Below are 18,989 nucleotides of genomic sequence, written 5' to 3'. Positions count from 1 at the left end.
TGAAATTTCTGAGAAATAATAGTTATTACTACTAATAATTTAATAAATTGAATAATTATTAAATAATTTAGTAATTATTAATTATAATCTAAACAAAAAATACTAAAAAATGTTTTTACTCTTTGACCCAGCAAACCCACTTCTGAGAAGATTTGCCGTAAGTAACTAAAATTTTCACAGGGATTTATTATATAGAAAAATGTTTAGCAAAGCATTATCTGTGAGGTAAATTCTGGGAAATGACTTACGTTTTCAGAAATTAGATAAATTTTAGATAAAGTATGGATTGTCAATAAACAGACTTTTAAAACATCTTGCTCTAGAATAACCAGTAACCTCCTCTCACACCTCTTTTTAAAACTATCCGTAAGTTCTGCCTACACTATCTCCAAAATATGTCCCAAATCCAGTCATTTCTCACCATCTCCCCTGCAAAAAACCTGGACCAAGCCACCTTGAGTTCTCTGCCTAGACCACCAAACAGCCTCCTGAATCTCTTATTCCTCATCCACCCGCCCCTGCCACAGTATGTCCACACTGCAATAAGCGTATCTCAAAGCATCAGCCACATCATTCCATTCCCTACCGAAAACACTCCAATGGTTTCCCGGTGAAATTGGAGTAACATCCATAGTCCTCCCCACGGCCTCCGGAGCCTCTTGTGGTCTGGCCCTGACTGCCTCTCAGCCATTCTCTCTACCACTCTCTGGCCTGTCCTCTCCTCTCTGTATGTCACAGCCAAGCTTGCTTCTGCCATAGGCCTTTATACTTGCTTTACGGGGTGGGGCCGTTTGAATTGAGATTTTTTTTTTGAGATGGAGTTTTGTTTTTGTTGCCCAGGCTGGAGTGCAATGGCATGATTGCACTGGAAGAGTCTTCCTGCAGTCTGTAGAGCTGCCCATTTCCTATCATTTAGATCCCAGTGAAATGTAGCTTCTTGAAGAGGCCTTCCCAAAGAGACCTTCCTAGCTAACATAGCATCATCGCATTCCAAGAATTCTCTATCTCATGAGCCCTTCTGTTGGTTTTTCTCAGCATTTAAAATATCAAAGATGTATCTCTTTGCTGCCTGTCTCCCTCACCTGAATGATCAAAAGGACTTTGCCTTTCTTGTTTACCACTGTATCCCCGTCACTCAAACTGAATGCCTAATACGTGCTAAATAATATTTGTCCAATGATGACTGCACACATATTGACTCATTCGTTTATTCACTCAACAAAGACTTTGAATGCCCTTTCCCCGCCAGGCACTGCTCTGGGTACGTGTGATACAACCCTGCCTCTCTGAAGCTTATGCTCTAGCAGAAGTAAGGGGCAAGAGATAATAAGCAGAACTTAAAAGTGACTTATATAATGTAGTAGAGCATGACAGATGCTGTGGGGAAAAAAGAAAAATGTGGAATAGAGTCGGAGAAGCACCGACGCCGGGCATCTGGAGAGGATGGGTGGGAGGAGGCAGAGGTGGTAGGCCTTCTTAGGAAGAAGACATTTGAGAAAAACTTGGAGAAGAACAGTTGCATCAGGCAGATATTTGGAGAAGGGCAGCCACATAGCTAGAACAATAGTCCTAAGACAGAAGTGGAGTGGAACCCAGCACACCTGTGCCTAACAATTTCTGCCTTCTTCTGAGAAATCTTTTGTCTAGGCCGGGCCCGATGGCTCACACCTGTAATCCCAGCACTTTGGGAGGCCGAGGCGAGTGGATCACTTGATGTCAGGAATTCGAGATCATCAGCCTGACCAACATGGTGAAATCCCATCTCTACTACTATACAAAAATTAGCCAGGCGTGGTGGCGGGTGCCTATAATCCCAGCTACCCAGGAGGCTGAGGCAGGAGAATTCCTTGAATGCAGGAGGCAGAGGTTGCAGTGAGCTGAGATCACACCACTGCACTCCAACCTGGGTGACAGAGTGAGACTCATTCTCAAAAAAAAAAAAAAGGTTTCTTCCAGCCTTGTGTTTCCACTTGCACCACACTGCTATATCTGCCTGCCCCATGGGGATTGGCTTGAGGGCCCATGGTTAACAAACAAGGTCTTTTCCCAGGGCTTTTTAAAATTTTGACTCGCATTGGAGAAAAAGTCTCTTTCCCTTCTCTTTCCAGCCAATCACTCGACACATATATGCACAAACATCTCCTACATAATTTCTTCTGTTCTTGGCACTGAGGCTTCCATGGTTAACAAGATAGTTGGGGGTCCCTGCTCTCATGAAGAAGAGGGATATAGTAAGTCAACAAGGAAAAACTGAGAATCATTTCCGGTTCTCTGAAGGAAATCATCATGGCGCCAGGATGGGAAATGACTAAGAAGGGGAGGTTGGTGGGTAGAGTCTTACAGGGTGGGGTCGTATGAATTGATTTTTTTTTTTTTTTTTTTTGGAGATTGAGTTTTGTTTTTGTTGCCCAGGCTGGAGTGCACTGGCATGATCTTGGCTCCCTGCAACCTCTGCCTCCCAGGTTCAAGCACTTCTCCTGCCTCAACCTCCTGCTTCAGAGTAGCTGGGATTATAGGCGTCTGCCACAACACCCAGCTGAGTTTTGTATTTTTAGTACAGACAGGGGTTTCACCATGTTGTCCAGGCTGGTCGCAAACTCCTGACCTCAGGTGATCCACCTGCCTCGGCCTTCCAAAGTGCTGGGATGATAGGTATGAGCCACCACGCCCTGCCAGAATTGAGATCTTGGTGGATGCAGAGGTATCAGCCATGCAAATGGCTTAGGAGGAAGTGTTCAGGGCAGGGACCTGAGGTGCCAATGAGCTTGGCAAGTCAATGCACTGAAAGAAAGTGATCATGGCTACAGCCTAGTGAGAAAAGGAGAAAGTGGGCCACGGTCAGAATGTGCCTTCCAACATGAAGAAACGGGTGTAGAAAAGCAACCCACACACAGGGAGACAAGGAAGGAAAAGAAAGTCCATAGAGCCAACAACATTCAGAATGGAATTCCACTCATCACACAGCCAGCTTCATGCCTGCCTTTGCCAGATACTTGAATGAGAAAATCCCCCTCTGTACTTCATCTAGGATTTCTGTCACTAAAACCAAAAGAATCATGATTAATTTATAGATATATATGAATATGAAAAAGATTGGAAGGAGTTACTGTACATTGAAACATTGACAGTGATATATCTGGGTTATAAAATTCATTTTCATCTCTGTACATTGCTTAACTTATGCTATTTTAAAATCATGGTATGCCTTGGTTACATTTATATTTTCTCACTTTGCCATCTGTCATCTCAGGGGGCTATGACGACAGGTGTGCTGGCATCCCTCTCACACCTGTGCTGCCCTCCTCCCTGCCCTCACAGGTGTATCACAACCAAATGTGAAAACCATTGCAAGAATGAATGGAGCATCTGCCACAGTACTTCCATTAGGAGCTGGAAATAATTCCCCTTGTTTGTGGATAAAGAGCACCTCAAATTAATCTGGCACAAGGATCTAATTTTTGAAATCAAGATTTTTCCCCCAGAGACAAAATTAGCACCATAAGCAAGTGGTTTCCCAGCGTTTTAAGAGTCTCCAGCTAAACTGGGGCTCCACTGCCCTAATGGGAAGTGACGACGAGCTGGGCATGGGAGTCTGCAGTATGCATTTCGTGGATATTTCTTTTTTTTTTTCTGAGACAGAGTTTTGCTCTTGTTGCCCAGGCTGGAGTGCAATGGTGTGATCTCAGCTAACTGCAACCTCTGCCTCCTGGGTTCAAGCAATTCTCCTGCCGCAGCATCCCAAGTAGCTGGGATTACAAGCATGAGCCACCATGCTCAGCTAATTTTTTTGTATTTTTAAAAAAACAGGGTTTCTTCCGTTGGTCAGGCTGGTCTCGAACTCCCGACCTCAAGTGATCTGCCCACGTTGGCCTCTCAAAGTGCTGGGATTACAGGCGTGAGCCACTGAGCCTGACCCTCATGGATATTTCTTTCACCCGTCAGACAGCCTAATGCTTAGTTGTCTGATCCATGACCAGGGGATCCCTCACATGGGAAACTTGTTTATACTGGCAGATGCCCTTGTGACTCTTGTCCAACCCATGTCCAGTTTATGCCTGCCTGACCATCGCTCCGAGCTGGGAGCTCAGGCCAGCACCAGGAGAAAACCCAGCCCAGAGCAGCCCCTGGTTCTTCAGATGGAAGGCACAAATTCAGTATACCACCACAATAGGAAACATATTCAAAGATTTTTACTTACAGATCCTGGACAGGGAGAACACAATGAATTGGGAGGGTAGTGCTCTGTCCCCGGGTCACAAGAGATAGGAATGAAGAGTGAGGCAGAGAGAAAGAGAAGTGCATGGCATGGATCACTTTAAGTTTTCTGCAAATGCCTGAATGGTCTCTTTAAAGGAAATGACAGGAAAGCAGGGAGCCCTGTCTGGTAGGCAGGAGAGATCCAAATTCTCTGGCTACTGACTTGAGCCATTTGGGTGTGTTGTAGAACTGGAAACTGTGTCCGGGGTGACCGAGCCTTGCTTCTGGTATGAGAAAGTTAAACCTATATTCAACCTGGATGCCCAAGCAACAGAAAATTAGAATTCCCTACACATGGTTATAGGCTTCTCCTTGACTGTCATAGCAGGCCTTAAATCAACTTCCTGTGCATTTATGACACCCTTTTACTTACAGAGTAGCGAGTTCTTCTGCCCCCAATTTACAGATAAAGGTGGCAAGGTCTGGAAGGTTTAAGTGATTTGCCAAGATCAAGTCTTTCAGCTATGTCTTTCTGGAACAAGCAAAACTCTGAGAGAAGGACATACCCAGGACCAGGCAGAGAAGCTGACTCATAGGTGGTGCCTTACTTTCTGTCTGAATTATTTCTTGGTGGAAAATGCTGTTTTGCTATCAGGACAGTCAAGTGTAGTCAGAACAAGCTCATGGAACAAAGCAGTTTAATTAAGGGAAAAAAAATTACTTGGGTTACAGTGCTATTCTCTTCAATCTGAGATAGAAATTAATTTATAATAACCTTATCTTTTATTCATAGCATGCTGCATATTTCAGAGTATGTCGGCATCCTTACATTTCTCAGCTGAATGTGAAATCATTGTGTATTTCTAATGGGCTGTGAGTTGGTTAAAGTGCTGAAAGAACATAGCTGAGTCTTGGCTAACCATTCAGAGAAGTCTGAAGCCACTGGGGAGTAGCTTTGGTTTCCTTTTCATGAGTCATGATATTTAAAATTCAGAGGGCTGCTGCAGGCTTCAAAGCAACCCTTTCAAACTGATCACTCCACAACCTAACTCCATCAGTGGCGGAGGACAAAGAAAGCCCATTCATTTTCCCCTAACAACCTCCTTCTCTTTTCTCAGACCAACCTGACGGAGCTGAAGTCATTTGGCTCTCCACCTCTGGCCGTCAGCAATGTCAGTGCTGCAGTGATGGTGCTGATGGCCCCCAGGGGCAGGGTGCCCAAGGACCGGAGCTGGAAGGCTGCTAAGGTCACCATGGCCAAAGTGGATGGCTTCCTGGACTCTCTAATCAACTTCAACAAAGAGAACATTCACGAGAACTGCCTCAAAGCCATCAGGCCGTATCTGCAAGACCCCGAGTTCAATCCTGAGTTTGTGGCCACTAAGTCCTATGCGGCTGCAGGCCTCTGCTCTTGGGTCATCAATATTGTGAGGTTTTACGAGGTGTTCTGTGATGTGGAACCCAAGCGCCAGGCGCTAAGCAAAGCCACCGCGGACCTCGCAGCTGCCCAGGAGAAGCTGGCCACCATCAAAGCCAAGATTGCTGTGAGTGACCCCAGAGCCCCCCACCCTGCAAGTCAGCCTCCAATACAAACAACACTCTTCTGTCACCACCCGACACCTAACATTATGGTTTTTAAAGAGAAGCAGGAAAACCACATTTTCATGCCAAATCTCATCTTTCAGTAGAGGCAACCTTTTACCTTTCTTTCTCAAACACTGTATAGGCCAAACAAGACAGTTCCACTGGACCACTGGCTTACAAACTATGGTCCTAAAAGATTTTCTCCTTTTCTGCCAAGGAAAGAAAAGATGACAGACGGATGTGTATAGTAGAGGAATTATATTCAGGGAGCCAGCTGTGAATTTATTGGCCACCTATGAATTTAACATTTTTACACATTCGATGGTAAAGAAAAAAGGTTAAAATTTTGAGACTTTTTCTTTTTCTCCTTGGAAACGAAGGTTTCAGCCACCTTACTTCACCTTTTGTGCCTATTTCCTTCAGTTCTAGCCAGCTGTCTGCCTGTCTCACTCTCACTAGCATGGATGTGTGGAAATGTGTCAGCTATCTGCATTGTTCTGTGGAAGCTCTTTAAAGCAAGTTATATACTGTGGCTTAGTGGGTGGCCACTTGTCCATAAATATAAAACTGTGATGGTCATTAGTTTTTATAAACCCATGTAGCTATTGTTATTATGTCTGCTTCACCCAGGATTGGGAGATGGGGGTGATCTTGGATTCACACTTATTTGGGGAGATTTCCTTTGTCAACCTGAAATAATTGAAAGGATCAGAATCCATTTCTTTTTCTGTAGAGGCGGGGTCTCCCTATGTTGCCCAGGTTGGTCTTGAATTCCTGGGCTCAAGTGATCTTCCCTCCTCAGCCTCCCAAAGTGCTGAGATTACAGACATGAGCCACTGAGTCTAGCCCAGAATCCAGCTTTAAAGAATTAAGTGAAAAACTGGGAATGGGCATTTGGAAAACATGAACTCCAAGGAGATAGAATGAGTGGTCTAAAGTAAAAAGTTAAGGCCAGGTGCGGTGGCTCACGCCTATAATCTCAACACTTTAGGAGACCGAGGTGGGTGGATCATGAGGTTAAGAGATCGAGGCCATCCTGGCCAACATGGTGAAACCTGTCTCTAATGAAAAAAAAAAAAGAAAAAACAAAACAAAAATTATCTGGGCATGGCGGCAAGTGCCTGTAGTCCCAGCTACTTGGGAGGCTAAGGCAGGAGAATCACTTGAATCCGGGAGGTGGAGATTGCAGTAAGCCAAGATGGTGCCACTGAACTCCAGACTGACAACAGAGACTCCATCTCAAAAAAAAAAAAAAAAGTTAAAGTGTTACTTATATAGACAGAAAACAAAGAAATTTAGTAGGATTGTAACATTTTCTGTAATAGGTGGTTTATGAGTTATAACAATTTAGTTACAGTTTTCTGTACAGCTTGTTTCATTTCCTTTCCAATTTAAAAGAGTATTTAACCTTCCATCTTAGATAATGTGAAATCTTTGTGTGAGAAAGGTAAGAGGAAGGTTAATCTATAACAAAGATCAGCAATGAAGCTGGAAGGGGTCTTCCCTGGTGTCCTTTACTTATTCACAATTTTTACCAGACAATGCAGGTAAGGAAAAAGGCCAGTCTATAATCAGAGAAACAAAGGTTACAACTGCCTAGGTTGTAACTGCCTGTCCTATGACTCAAGACATATAATCACATTACCTTAAGGCTCAAAATATTTTAAAATTCCAGCAGCTTAGATCTTGAATTACTCACTTTCACACCCTTGAACTTCACCTTTCCCATAAAAATTTATATTAACAAAATAACAGATAGAAATCAGTATCCTGGAGGATAGCATAGCAGCTAAAATTCCATCCATCCACATACCTTAGTTCCAATCCAAGCTGTAATATTTACTGGTTGTGTGACCTTTAGAAAGCTTTTCAAAATGCCCAAACCTCAGCTTCCTGAAGTAGAATGGACACAGTAATAGTACCTGCTTCATGGGACTATTGTGAGGATTAAAGGATGTGATGTGTATAAACCATGAGACTAGAGCCCGACCCATGATGAAGGGAGCAGCAGGAGCTGCCGTTACTACTGTGAGTGTGACTATAACTGCTCAGCCACTACTACCCCATTTGACAGCATGTGCTGTCTACCACATGCACATCCAACCTCGTGCATGGACTCAATCACAGCTGTGATCAAGTTCAATCCAAAAACTGTTCTGGGCCTTTAATTTCTACATGTGCATTCTAGGCAAATAAGATTCTTGCTGCAAATTTGTCATGATGATAAGGAGGGTTTTACAAGTCCTGAAAGGTAAAATGGTAAACATGCTGTATGCTTCACGTGACATGGGTTTATTGATTGTTAGATTAAAATCTATGGGACAAGACTCTAGATCGAAGATCCTTGAGACCAATCTCTCTATTTAAAAAGATACTTTCACAAAATATAAGTTCTCCTCCTTTCAGTATGCTTGTTTTATAAATGTACATGATCATGGACTACTTTACTTAAAACAGATGAAAATCACAACAATGGCTCCCTTCAAGGAATATCACATGCAAAACACCATAGCGTCCCCATTCCCGAAGTTTTTTTTTTTTTTTTTTTTTTTTTTTTAGAGAAAGGGTCTTTCTGTGTTGCCCAGGCTGGTCTTGAACTCCTGGCCTCAAGTGAACTTCTAGCCTTAGCCTCCCAAAGAACTAGGATTACAGGCAGATTATGGGCAGCAGCCACTGTGTCTAGGCCATATTCCTGCATTTGGGGATGAAAAGATCTCCCAATAATTTTTATATTTTTCAGTCTCTCCAAGAAAAGTATAACAAGAACTGCATTTTCAAAGACTCTTGACTCAAGTTATTTTAACTAAAGGAACAGTTGGTGCAAAGAGAATGTTTTCAAAATGTTTATACCTTTCCAGTAGCCAACATTCACATGATGGGCCCACTCAACCTGCAAAAGCAATAAGAATATTTTAAAAATCCTTGGCTACCTTTGAAAGGCACTTCTTTTCTGCCAAAATATTTTCTGGAAAAAAAATGTATTCTTGCTTTTAACAACCTCCACTCCATCCTCCACTTATACATATGCCGGTCAACATCCTGGGAATGTGGGCACTCCCTGCTAATAACACAGGAGATGGGCTAACACCCATCCCTAACCTAGAGACCCACTCAGGGCAAGAAGATTCTTTCCTATATACTACAAGGCCATTCCCAGCCAGGACCAATCACATACACACCCAAGTCTTACTTTTAGGATTTTAGGATAATTCCAAGTAAAGAACTTAATATTCAGAATACAGAAAGTCGGGGTGCGGGGAAGAATATTTCAAGATAGATTTCAATTTGAGTACTGTATGTAGGACGTGATATAGTTTAGGTATTTGTCCCTGCCCAAATCTCATCTTGAACTGTAATCCCCAATGCCGAAGGTGACGCCTGGTGGGAGACATTTGGATCGTGGAGGAGGATCCTTCATGGCTTGGTGCTGTCTTTATGACAGTGTGTTCTTGTGATATCTGGTTGTTTAGAAGTATGTGGCACCTGCCCCCACAACTCTCTCTTGCTCCTGCTCTGCCCATGTGATGTGCCTGCTCCTGCTTTGCCTTCCACCATGATAAAAGCTCCCTGAGGCCTCCCCAGAGGAGGATGCCAGCAGTATTCTTCCTATACAGCCTGCAGAACCACGAGTCCATGAAACCTCTTTTCTTATAAATTACCCAGTCTCAGGTATTTCTTTGTAGCAATGCAAGAACAGCCTAATACAGAATGGAAATACATAAAAATGTGAACAGTGGTGGTTATCTCTGGGTGATGAATTTTGGGTGGTTGTTTTGTTTGATCTATATTGTCTTTTGTTCTATAGTGAAGATATATTAATGTTACATTTATAAAACTAACAGAACAAGGAAGGCATTTTCCTTGAGCATGTAATCACACACAGAGTGAAATATCAAAGTGTAAACAAAGGCTTCTCATGAGAAACAACAATCCTCTTTAATTCTTATATCTGTTTCTAGTGCTTGAGATCACATCAGAGCCTGCTACCTAGCAGTTTAACTGTGTTCCAGTTGGCCCACGCATTCTATTTGCAGATGATTTGATTAACTGCCAGTATTTAAAACAGAAGGTGCCTTTATGTAAAAGTCTTATTTTAGGCCAGTCTACAAATAATCAAAAGATTCCCATACGTCACTAATTGATCCTGGAGTTAAGTAATGGCTTCCCATACACATGGTTTTGCTGCATTTTGTCATAATCCCCACCAACTTGTATTTTTTTCAACACTAGACTCATCTGACAACTTTCCATTATCTTTCCACTTTCTGATTACCTGAATTTTTTACTTCTGTCTGTGTATTATGCTGGTATCTATTTCTTGATGTATTTTGTTGAGATACTTGACTTTCTGCTAGACAGCTGAGGCTATAAGTTGTTCATTTCCATGTCTTCCCAATACAGTTATGGCAACCAGTTTTATTAGGTTAGTGCAAAAGTAATTGTGGTTTTTGCCATTACTTTAATGGCTGGCGTGGTGCCTCACACCTGTAATCCCAGCACTTTGGGAGGTTGAGGTGGGTGGATCACTTGAGGTCAGGAGTTAGAGACCAGCCTTTCCAACATGGTGAAACCCAGTCTCTACTAAAAATACAAAATTAGCTGGGCGTGGTGGTGCACACCTGTAATCCCAGCTACTTGGGAGGCTGAGGCAGAAGAATCGCTTGAACCCGGGAGGCAGAGGTTGCAGTAAGCCAAGATCTCGCCATTGCACTCCAGCCTGGGCCACAAGAGCGAAACTCTGTCTCAAAAAAAAAAAAAAGTAATGGCAAAAACTGCAGTTACAGCCGAACATAGTGGCTCACACCTGGTAATCCCAGCACTTTGGGAGGTCGAGGCAGGCTGATCACCTAAGGTCAGGAGTTTGAGACCAGCCTGGCCAACATGGTGAAACCCTGTCTCTACTAAAAATACAAAATTAGCCAGGTGTGGTGGTGGGCATATGTAATCCCAGCTGCTCACGAGGCTGAGGCAGGAGAATTGCTTGAACCCGGGAGGCAGAGGTTGCAGTGAGCTGAGATCTCGCCATTGTACTCCAGCCTGGGTGACAAAAGTGAGACTCTGTCTAAAAAAACAAACAAACAAAAAATACAGTTACTTTTGTGCCAACCCAATAGTTGAGGTAACCTTTATTTCCTGTTTTGTCACATAAAAGCAGTTCCCTTGCAGCTCTCAGCTTTCAAGATGTGTTAGTCTATTCTTGCATTGCCATAAAGAAATACCTGAGGCTGGGTAATTTATAAATAAAGGACCTTTGGACGGGTGCAGTGGCTCACGCCTGTAATCCCAGCACTTCAGGAGGCCGAGGCAGGCAGATCACGAGGACAAGAGATCAAGACCATCCTGGCCAACATGGTGAAATGCAGTCTCTACTAAAAAATTAGCTGGGCATGGTGGCATGCACCTGTAGTCCCAGCTACTTGAGAGGTTGAGGCAAGAGAATCGCTTGAACCCAGGAGGCAGAGATTGCAGTGAGCCGAGATTGTGCCACTGCACTCCAGCCTGGTGACAGAGCAAGAGGGAATCCATCCTAACTCATTTTATGAGGCCAACATTATTCTGATACCAAAACCTGACAGGGATACAACTAAAAAAGAAAATTTTGGGCCAATATCTATGATGAACATAGATGCAAAAATCTTCAATAAAGTACTGGCAAACCGAATGCAACAGCACATCAAAAAGCTTATCGATCACGATCAAGTAGGCTTCATCCCAGGGATGCAAGGCTAGTTCAACATACACAAGTCTATAAACGTAATTCACCACATAAACAGAACCAAAGACAAAAATCACATGATTATCTCAATAGATGCACAGAATGCCTTTGACAAAATTCTACAGCCCTTTATGCTAAAAACTCTCAATAAATTAGGTATTGATGCAACATATCTCAAAATAATAAAAGCTATTTACAACAAACCCACAGACAATATCACACTGAATGGGCAAAAACTGGAAGCATTCCCTTTGAAAACTGGGAATTTTCAAAGGGAATTCAATATAGTATTAGAATTTCTAGCCAGAGCAATCAGGCAAGAAAAAGAAATAAAGGGTATTCAATTAGGAAAAGAGGAAGTCAATTGTCTCTATTTGCAGATGACATGATTGTATATTTAGAAGATCCCATCATCTCAGCCCCAAATCTCCTTAAGCTGATAAGCAACTTCAGCAAAGTCTCTGGATACAAAATCAATGTGCAGAAATCACAAGCATTCCTAAACACCAAAAACAAACAGATAGCCAAATCAAGAGTGAACTCCCATTCACAATTGCTACAAGAAGAATAAAATACCTAGGAATACAACTAACAAAGGATGTGAAGGACCTCTTCAAGGAGAATTACAAACCACTGCTCAAGGAGATAAGGAAGGGCACAAACGGATGGAAAAACATCTCATGCTCATGGTTAGGAAGAATCAATATCGTTAAAATGGCCATACTGCCCAAAGTAATTTATAGATTCAACACTATCCCCATCAAGCTACCACTGACCTTCTTCACAGAAATGGAAAAACTACTTTAAACTTCATATGGAAACAAAAGAGAGTCCGCATAGCCAAGACAATCCTAAGCAAAAAGAACAAAGCTAGAAGCATCACATTACCTGACTTCAAACTACTCTGCAAGGCTACAGTAATCTAAACAGCATGGCACTGGTACCAAAACAGAGATACAGACCAATGGAACAGAACAGAGGCCTCGGAAGTAATGCCATACATCTACAACCATCTGATCTTTGACAAACCTGACAAAAACAAGCAATGGGGAAAAGATTCTCTGTTCAATAAATGGTGTTGGGAAAACTGGCTAGCCATGTGCAGAAAGCTGAAACTAGACCCCTTCCTGACACCTTACACTAAAATTAACTCCAGATGGATTAAAGATTTAAACGTAAGCCCTAACACCATGAAGTAGAAGAAAACCTAGGCAAAACCATTCAGGACTTAGGAATAGGCAAGCACTTCATGAGTAAAACACCAAAAACAATGGCAACAAACACCAAAAACAATGGCAACAAACACCAAAATAGACAAATGGGATCTAATTAAACTTAAGAGTTTCTGCACAGCAAAAGAAACAGTCATTAGAGTGAACCAGCAACCAATAGAATGGGAAAAAATTTTTGCAATCTACCCATCTAACAAAGGACTAATATCCAGAATCTACAAAGAACTAAAGCAGGTTTACAAGAAAAAAACAAACTCGTTCAAAAGTGGGCAAAGGATATGAACAGACACTTTTCAAAAGAAGACATTTATGAGGCCAACAAACATATGAAAAGAATGCTCATCATCACTGATCATTAGAGAAATGACCAGTCATTAGAGAAATGCAAATCAAAACCACATTGAGATACCATCTCATGCCAGTTAGAATGGCGATCATTAAAAAATCAGGAGACAACAGATGCTGGAGAGGATGTGGAGAAATAGAAACACTTACACTGTTGGTGGGAGTGTAAATTATTTCAACCATTGTGGAAGACAGTGTGGTGATTCCTCAAGGATCTAGAAATAGAAATTCCGTTTGACCCAGCAATCCCATTACTGGGTATATACCCAAAGGATTTTAAATCATTCTATTATAAAGACACATGCACATGTATGTTCACTGCAGCACTGTTCACAATAGCAAAGACCTGGAACCAACCCAAATGCTCATCAATGATAGACTGGTTAAAGAAAATGTGGCACATATACACCATGGAATACTATGCAGCCATAAAAACGAATGAGTTCATGTCCTTTGTAGGGACATGGATGAATCTGGAAACCATCATTGTCAGCAAACTGCCACAAGAACAGAAAAACAAATACTGCATGTTCTCACTCATAGATGGGTGTTGAACAATGAGAACACATGGGCACAGGGAGGGAGGGGAACATCACACACTGCGGTCTGTTGTGGGGTTGGGGGCTAGGGGAGGGACAGCAGGGGATGGGGAGGTTGGGGAGAGATAACATTGGGAGAGATGCCAGATATAGGTAACAGGCAGATGGAGGCAGCAAACCACCATGACAAGTGTGTACCTATGCAACAATCCTGCAAGATCTGCACATGTACCCCAGAACTTAAAGTACAATTTTTTTTAAAAAAAGACCTTTAATCAGCTCACAGTTCTGCAGGCTTTACAGAAAGCACAGTGCTGGTGAGGCCTCAGGAAGATTGCAATCATGGTAGAAGACAACGCAGAGCCAGCATGTCATGTGGCAAGAGCGGAAGCAAGAGAGAGAAGAGGGTGGTCCCAGACTCTTTGAAACAACCGGATCTCCTCTGAACTAACTGAGCAAGAACTCATTTACCAGCAAGGGAATAATGCTAAATTATTCATGAAAGATCCACTTCCATGATCCAATCACCTCCCACCAGGCCCCACCTCCAACATTAGGAATCAAATATTGCACAGAATGCCTTTGACAAAATTCTACAGCCCTTTATGCTAAAAACTCTCAATAAATTAGGTATTGATGCAACATATCTCAAAATAATAAAAGCTATTTACAACAAACCCACAGACAATATCACACTGAATGGGCAAAAACTGGAAGCATTCCCTTTGAAAACTGGGAATTTTCAAAGGGAATTCAATATAGTATTAGAATTTCTAGCCAGAGCATAGAACCCTCTTACCCCTGCCTTTAGCTTCCTTCCTTCTACTTCCCAACTTCTGTTATCACTGCTTATCATTACTTTTGCTTTGTAATCAAAAACTGAAAACATCTACATTCTTTTCTGTAAACAAAATTAAGTGACCCATGCTCTGTCCATAGACTGATTTGCAAAGTTAAAAAATCAACAATTCCATTTCTATTCTGTGAACATGTCTATATTGTTCATAACCGATCTAAGTGGTACACTAGAATTACATTTTCTTTTTTTACACAACTTCTTCACCCCCACCCCCCAGAGTTTCTACATTCCTTTATTCTCTCTTTCTCTTGCATTAGTTCCTTCTGCGTAGCATCCACTACTTTTAAACTTTCCATTCAATTAAATATTCTTTGTCGTTCTTTGCTGCCACAACCTTTCTCTCTCTTATTCTGCTATGGCTCATTCTCAAAGGACTTTTTCAGAAATGTTAAGGAAGAGGTAAATTTTCTGCATTGTTACAGTCTGGAAATGCCTTCAGTTTATTTGTAAACTGAACTAACAATTCTGCAAAGTAATTGAATTCTGAGTTGCTAATTTTTTGTGCATAGAACAACTGAATGTTTTGTTGTTTTGTTTTGAGATGGGGTTTTGCTCTTGTTGCCCAGGCTGAAGTGCAATGGCGCGATCTTGGCTCATGTCAACTTCTGCCTCCCAGGTTCAAGCGATTCTCCTGCCCCCATCTCCCAAGTAGCTGAGATTACAGACATGTGGCACCATGCCTGGCTAATTTTGTATTTTTATTCAAGATAGGGTTTTACCATGTTGGACAGGCTGGTCTCAAACTCCTGACCTCAGCTGATCTGCCTGCCTTGGCCTCCCAAAATGCTGGGATTACAGGTGTGAGCCATTGCACCCGGCCAGAACACTGAATGTTCTATGCTTTTGTCTGGTGAGAAGTGTTGTGGACAGTCAAGGTCCTGTTCCTTTCATAGATGCACTATTTCCCTCCTTTCCTTGAAGTCTTCCAACTTTTTCCTTTCAGTTCTTGGTGTCTGAAACTTTACATTGATGTGCGTAGCTGTCATTCTTTTCTTATATTGTGTTTGGCATGTAAAGATTTACTTTCTTCAGCTCTAGAAAATTATTTTGTATTATTTCTTTGGTAAATTCCCTTCTGTTTACTTTTTACTCTTATTTTCTGGAATGCATCTCGGTCAGATGATGGACCTCCTATATCAGTTGTATATTTTCTCCCATCTTTTTGTTGCTGTTTGTTTTCTTATACGTTTTAGGAAATTCCCTCAAATTCATCTTTTAACCTTTCCCTTGATTTTATTATTTTTTATATTAACAACAATAGTGATTTCCATATATGTTTCTCTCTTCCTTTTAATAACATCCTGTTCTTGTTTTGTGGATGAATCATCTTGAATCTCTCCGAGAAACTGTGAAACGTTTTAGCTTTGTTGTTGCAGTTGCTGTTTTTGTTGTTACCAAAATTTCCTCTCTTCTTCCTAGGTCATTTTTTTCATCTTGTTTAACTTAATCTAGGCTTTCATTAAATCTCTTCTTGTCCTTTCGTGTTTACAAGAGTAGCGATCAAAAGCTAATTCTAGGCCTATAGGCAAGGGCAGAGCTGGTTGACTGGTAGAATTTGTTTTCAAGATCTGATGAGTTGTGCTGGATACATCCTAAATGCCAGTATGTGGCACCTTTATTCTCTGCCTCTATTGACTTTCCTACATAGTGACACAGGTGCCTGGTGGCATTGCATACTTGGCATGTAGATGGAGATATGGGGGCAAGAATCAATAGGCTTCCAATTAACCCTCCTTTTTCATCTCTTTCAGTCACACCTGACATTTCTGAGGTCTCCAGTTTGTATAGGACTCCATAGGCTGATCAGTTTCCTCTTTGGTGAACTATGGCCAACTCTAAGTTGTCGTGTCCTCTGTCCTGCTCCAGCAGTCTCCCCTCCTTCATCCGTGTGGTCCTCCACAAATCCATTGGACTCCCTCACCCTCTAAATGGCCGTCACCCATTTGCTTGGTGTTAAGGGCTTATGACTATTTTAATTGCTTCATAATCATTTTAGAGAAGTGTTGGGAAGTGAAGGAGGTAAATGAGCATGGCCAGTCTGCCATCCTTAATTGGATGGCTCACCATCTGCTTTTTAAACTGCTTGGATGTTTAAACTTGGCCCTAAATTGACTTCTCTTGTGCCTTGGTAATGACCAACAAAGCAGCCTGGACCCCAGTTATTGCACAGACATGAGATGTATTTGGAGGTGTCTGCTGTGTGTCCACATGTCTTTATGTGTGAAAATATGTACTCGGAGGATGACAAAGGCTATGTGCTTCCATTTTAAATTCTTAATACATTTTTTAAAAATTCAAATTATGTCTTTTTTATGTTCCTGTACATTGTGATAATGGGAGAGGCTAGATGAGGTTAAGTAAAAGTTACCTTGTACTTTTTTCTTATCTTTTCTTTTCTTTCTTCTTTCTTTTTTTTTTTTGAAATGGAGTTGCACTCTTGTTGCCCAGACTGGAGTGCAATGGCATAATTTTGGCTCACCGCGACCTCCACGTCCCAGGTTCAAGTGATTCTCCTGCCTCAGCCTCCCAAGTAGCTGGGATTACAGGCGTCTGCCACCACACCCAGCTAATTTTGTATTTTTAGTAGAGGCAGGGTTTCTCCATGTTGGTCAGGCTGGTCTCGAACTCCCGACCTCAGGTGATCCACTTGCCTTGGCCTCCCAAAGTGCTGGCATTACCACCGCACCCAGCTATTACCTTGTACTTCTAGGACCTTAGAGCCAGAGGAGGACTTTGATTCCAGACAGCCCAACCTCAGACCAGCTGCAGCAGATCCTGTCAGTAGTCCTCCCTGACCCACGTGGGTTCCTGTTGACCATTTTCATGCTAACCCCAGTTTTAATGTGTTCTAATAGCAGAGATCACATTTGTTGCTTCTAAAAGCACACATTTGTTGCTTCTAAAAGCAGCACCTGCACCATTTTGTCAGGCTACTGGAACCTATTTTTCTCCAACACAAGCAGAGGCAGAACGTATGCACCCTTCTCCCCCTCCACATCCCTCACACCTTGTAGCTTTCAACACCTTGACAACTACGGTGGTGGGGTACAGAAGGTCAGCTCTCTCACCTGGGAGCAGGACATCTCTGGCTGTCCGTGCCACACTGCCCCTGCCGGATCAAGATGAAGTCCTCACTAGGACGCTGCCTAAGACATCCCCAAATGTGCCTTCATTTCCTTCTCTGCCCTGCTTTCCCTGGTCCCGTAGGAATGCCCCACAGAGTGCTTCCTTCAGAATCACCTCCGCGTGAACCCTCATCTAAGGCACACTGGCAGTGACATGGGCTGAAATGACTGACAGTCCTTGTGTTCTTTCCTAAACAGCGCCTTAATGAAAACCTGGCAAAGCTCACAGCCAAGTTTGAGAAAGCAACAGCAGACAAACTCAAATGTCAGCAAGAAGCCGAAGTGACCGCAGGCACCATCTCCCTTGCCAACCGCCTGGTGAGTGTGAGCCGCAGCAGCCCGAGCTGTAATTATATTAGCAGGCTTGTCAAGTGCCGCGGGGGTGCAAGATAGATGAGCACAGCACAACAGCACTTTGACTTGGGGGAAAGTATTAAAATGTGCTGAAATGCAGGAATTGAGCCCTGAGGAAAATGTGGATGCATAAACCCCGATCTGGTCAAAGGCGTTTTCTTACAGACATGGTTGGGAGGATGGGAGCGCTGGATCTATCAGGCAGCCCATGCAAGATGTGAACGCGCTTACATTCATGTGTATTGACCAGAGGAAACATTACGAGACAAAGATGGCATGTTATAGGCAAACTGTGATGTTCCTATCTATGTAATGTTTCATAATAAGGGTGTGACCAAGCTGGGCACGATGGCTTATGACTGTAATCCCAGCACTCTGAGAGACTGACGCAGGTGAATCACTTGAGGTCAGGAGTTTGAGACCAACCTGGCTAACATGGTGAAACCGAACCTCTACTAAAAATACAAAAAATTAGCTGGGCGTGATGGCAGGGTCCTGCAATCCCAGCCACATAGGAGGCTGAGGCAGGAGAATCGCTTGAACCCGGGAGGCGGAGGTTGCAGTGCGCCAGTTTCATACCATTGCACTCCAGCCTGGGCAACAAGAGTAAAACTCGGTCTCAAAAAATAAATAAATAAATAAGAGTGTGGCCAAAATTAGAAACTGAGATAGAAACAGAAAAGAATGAGACCAACTGATCCTGAGTGTTTCAGAACACACACACACACACACACACACACACACTCACACACACACACACACATGCTCTGGTCTTCCTGGGAAGACAAGTCTGAAGGTCAGGGCAGCAGTGCTTGTGTTATGAATGTTTGTTTCTGCATAGCAAATCACTCCAAAACTTAGTGATTTTGCCCAATAGCCATTTCTTTATATCTCACAAGTTTGTTGAGGGCAGGGTTCAGCTGGCCAGGTCTCCTGCTCTATGTGGTCATGACTGGGGTCACTCAGTACATTCAGCTGGTGGCTGGGCTGGAGGCCCCAACACGACTTCCTCCACATGCTGGGCATCTTGGCAGGGAT

The 18,989-nt window shown here is 42.7% G+C and overlaps 1 protein-coding gene across 1 annotated transcript in view; it reads left to right on the top strand.

Moving 5' to 3' along the window:
• The window catches only part of DNAH9 (dynein axonemal heavy chain 9), a 368,705-nt gene that overhangs the window by 248,354 nt on the left and 101,362 nt on the right, over nucleotides 1–18,989 (top strand). The window contains exons 50-51 of the mRNA XM_064378055.1: nucleotides 5,316–5,741; nucleotides 17,796–17,915. Of these exons, the coding sequence (XP_064234125.1) occupies nucleotides 5,316–5,741; nucleotides 17,796–17,915 (546 nt within the window). The remainder of the gene's footprint in view (nucleotides 1–5,315; nucleotides 5,742–17,795; nucleotides 17,916–18,989) is intronic.

The sequence above is a fragment of the Aotus nancymaae genome, unplaced genomic scaffold (assembly GCF_030222135.1).
Source record: "Aotus nancymaae isolate 86718 unplaced genomic scaffold, 86718_ANA_hifiasm-v0.15.2.pri h1tg000018l, whole genome shotgun sequence".
NCBI classification, from domain to species: Eukaryota; Metazoa; Chordata; class Mammalia; order Primates; family Aotidae; genus Aotus; species Aotus nancymaae.
This window is presented reverse-complemented; position numbering and strand designations above follow the sequence as displayed.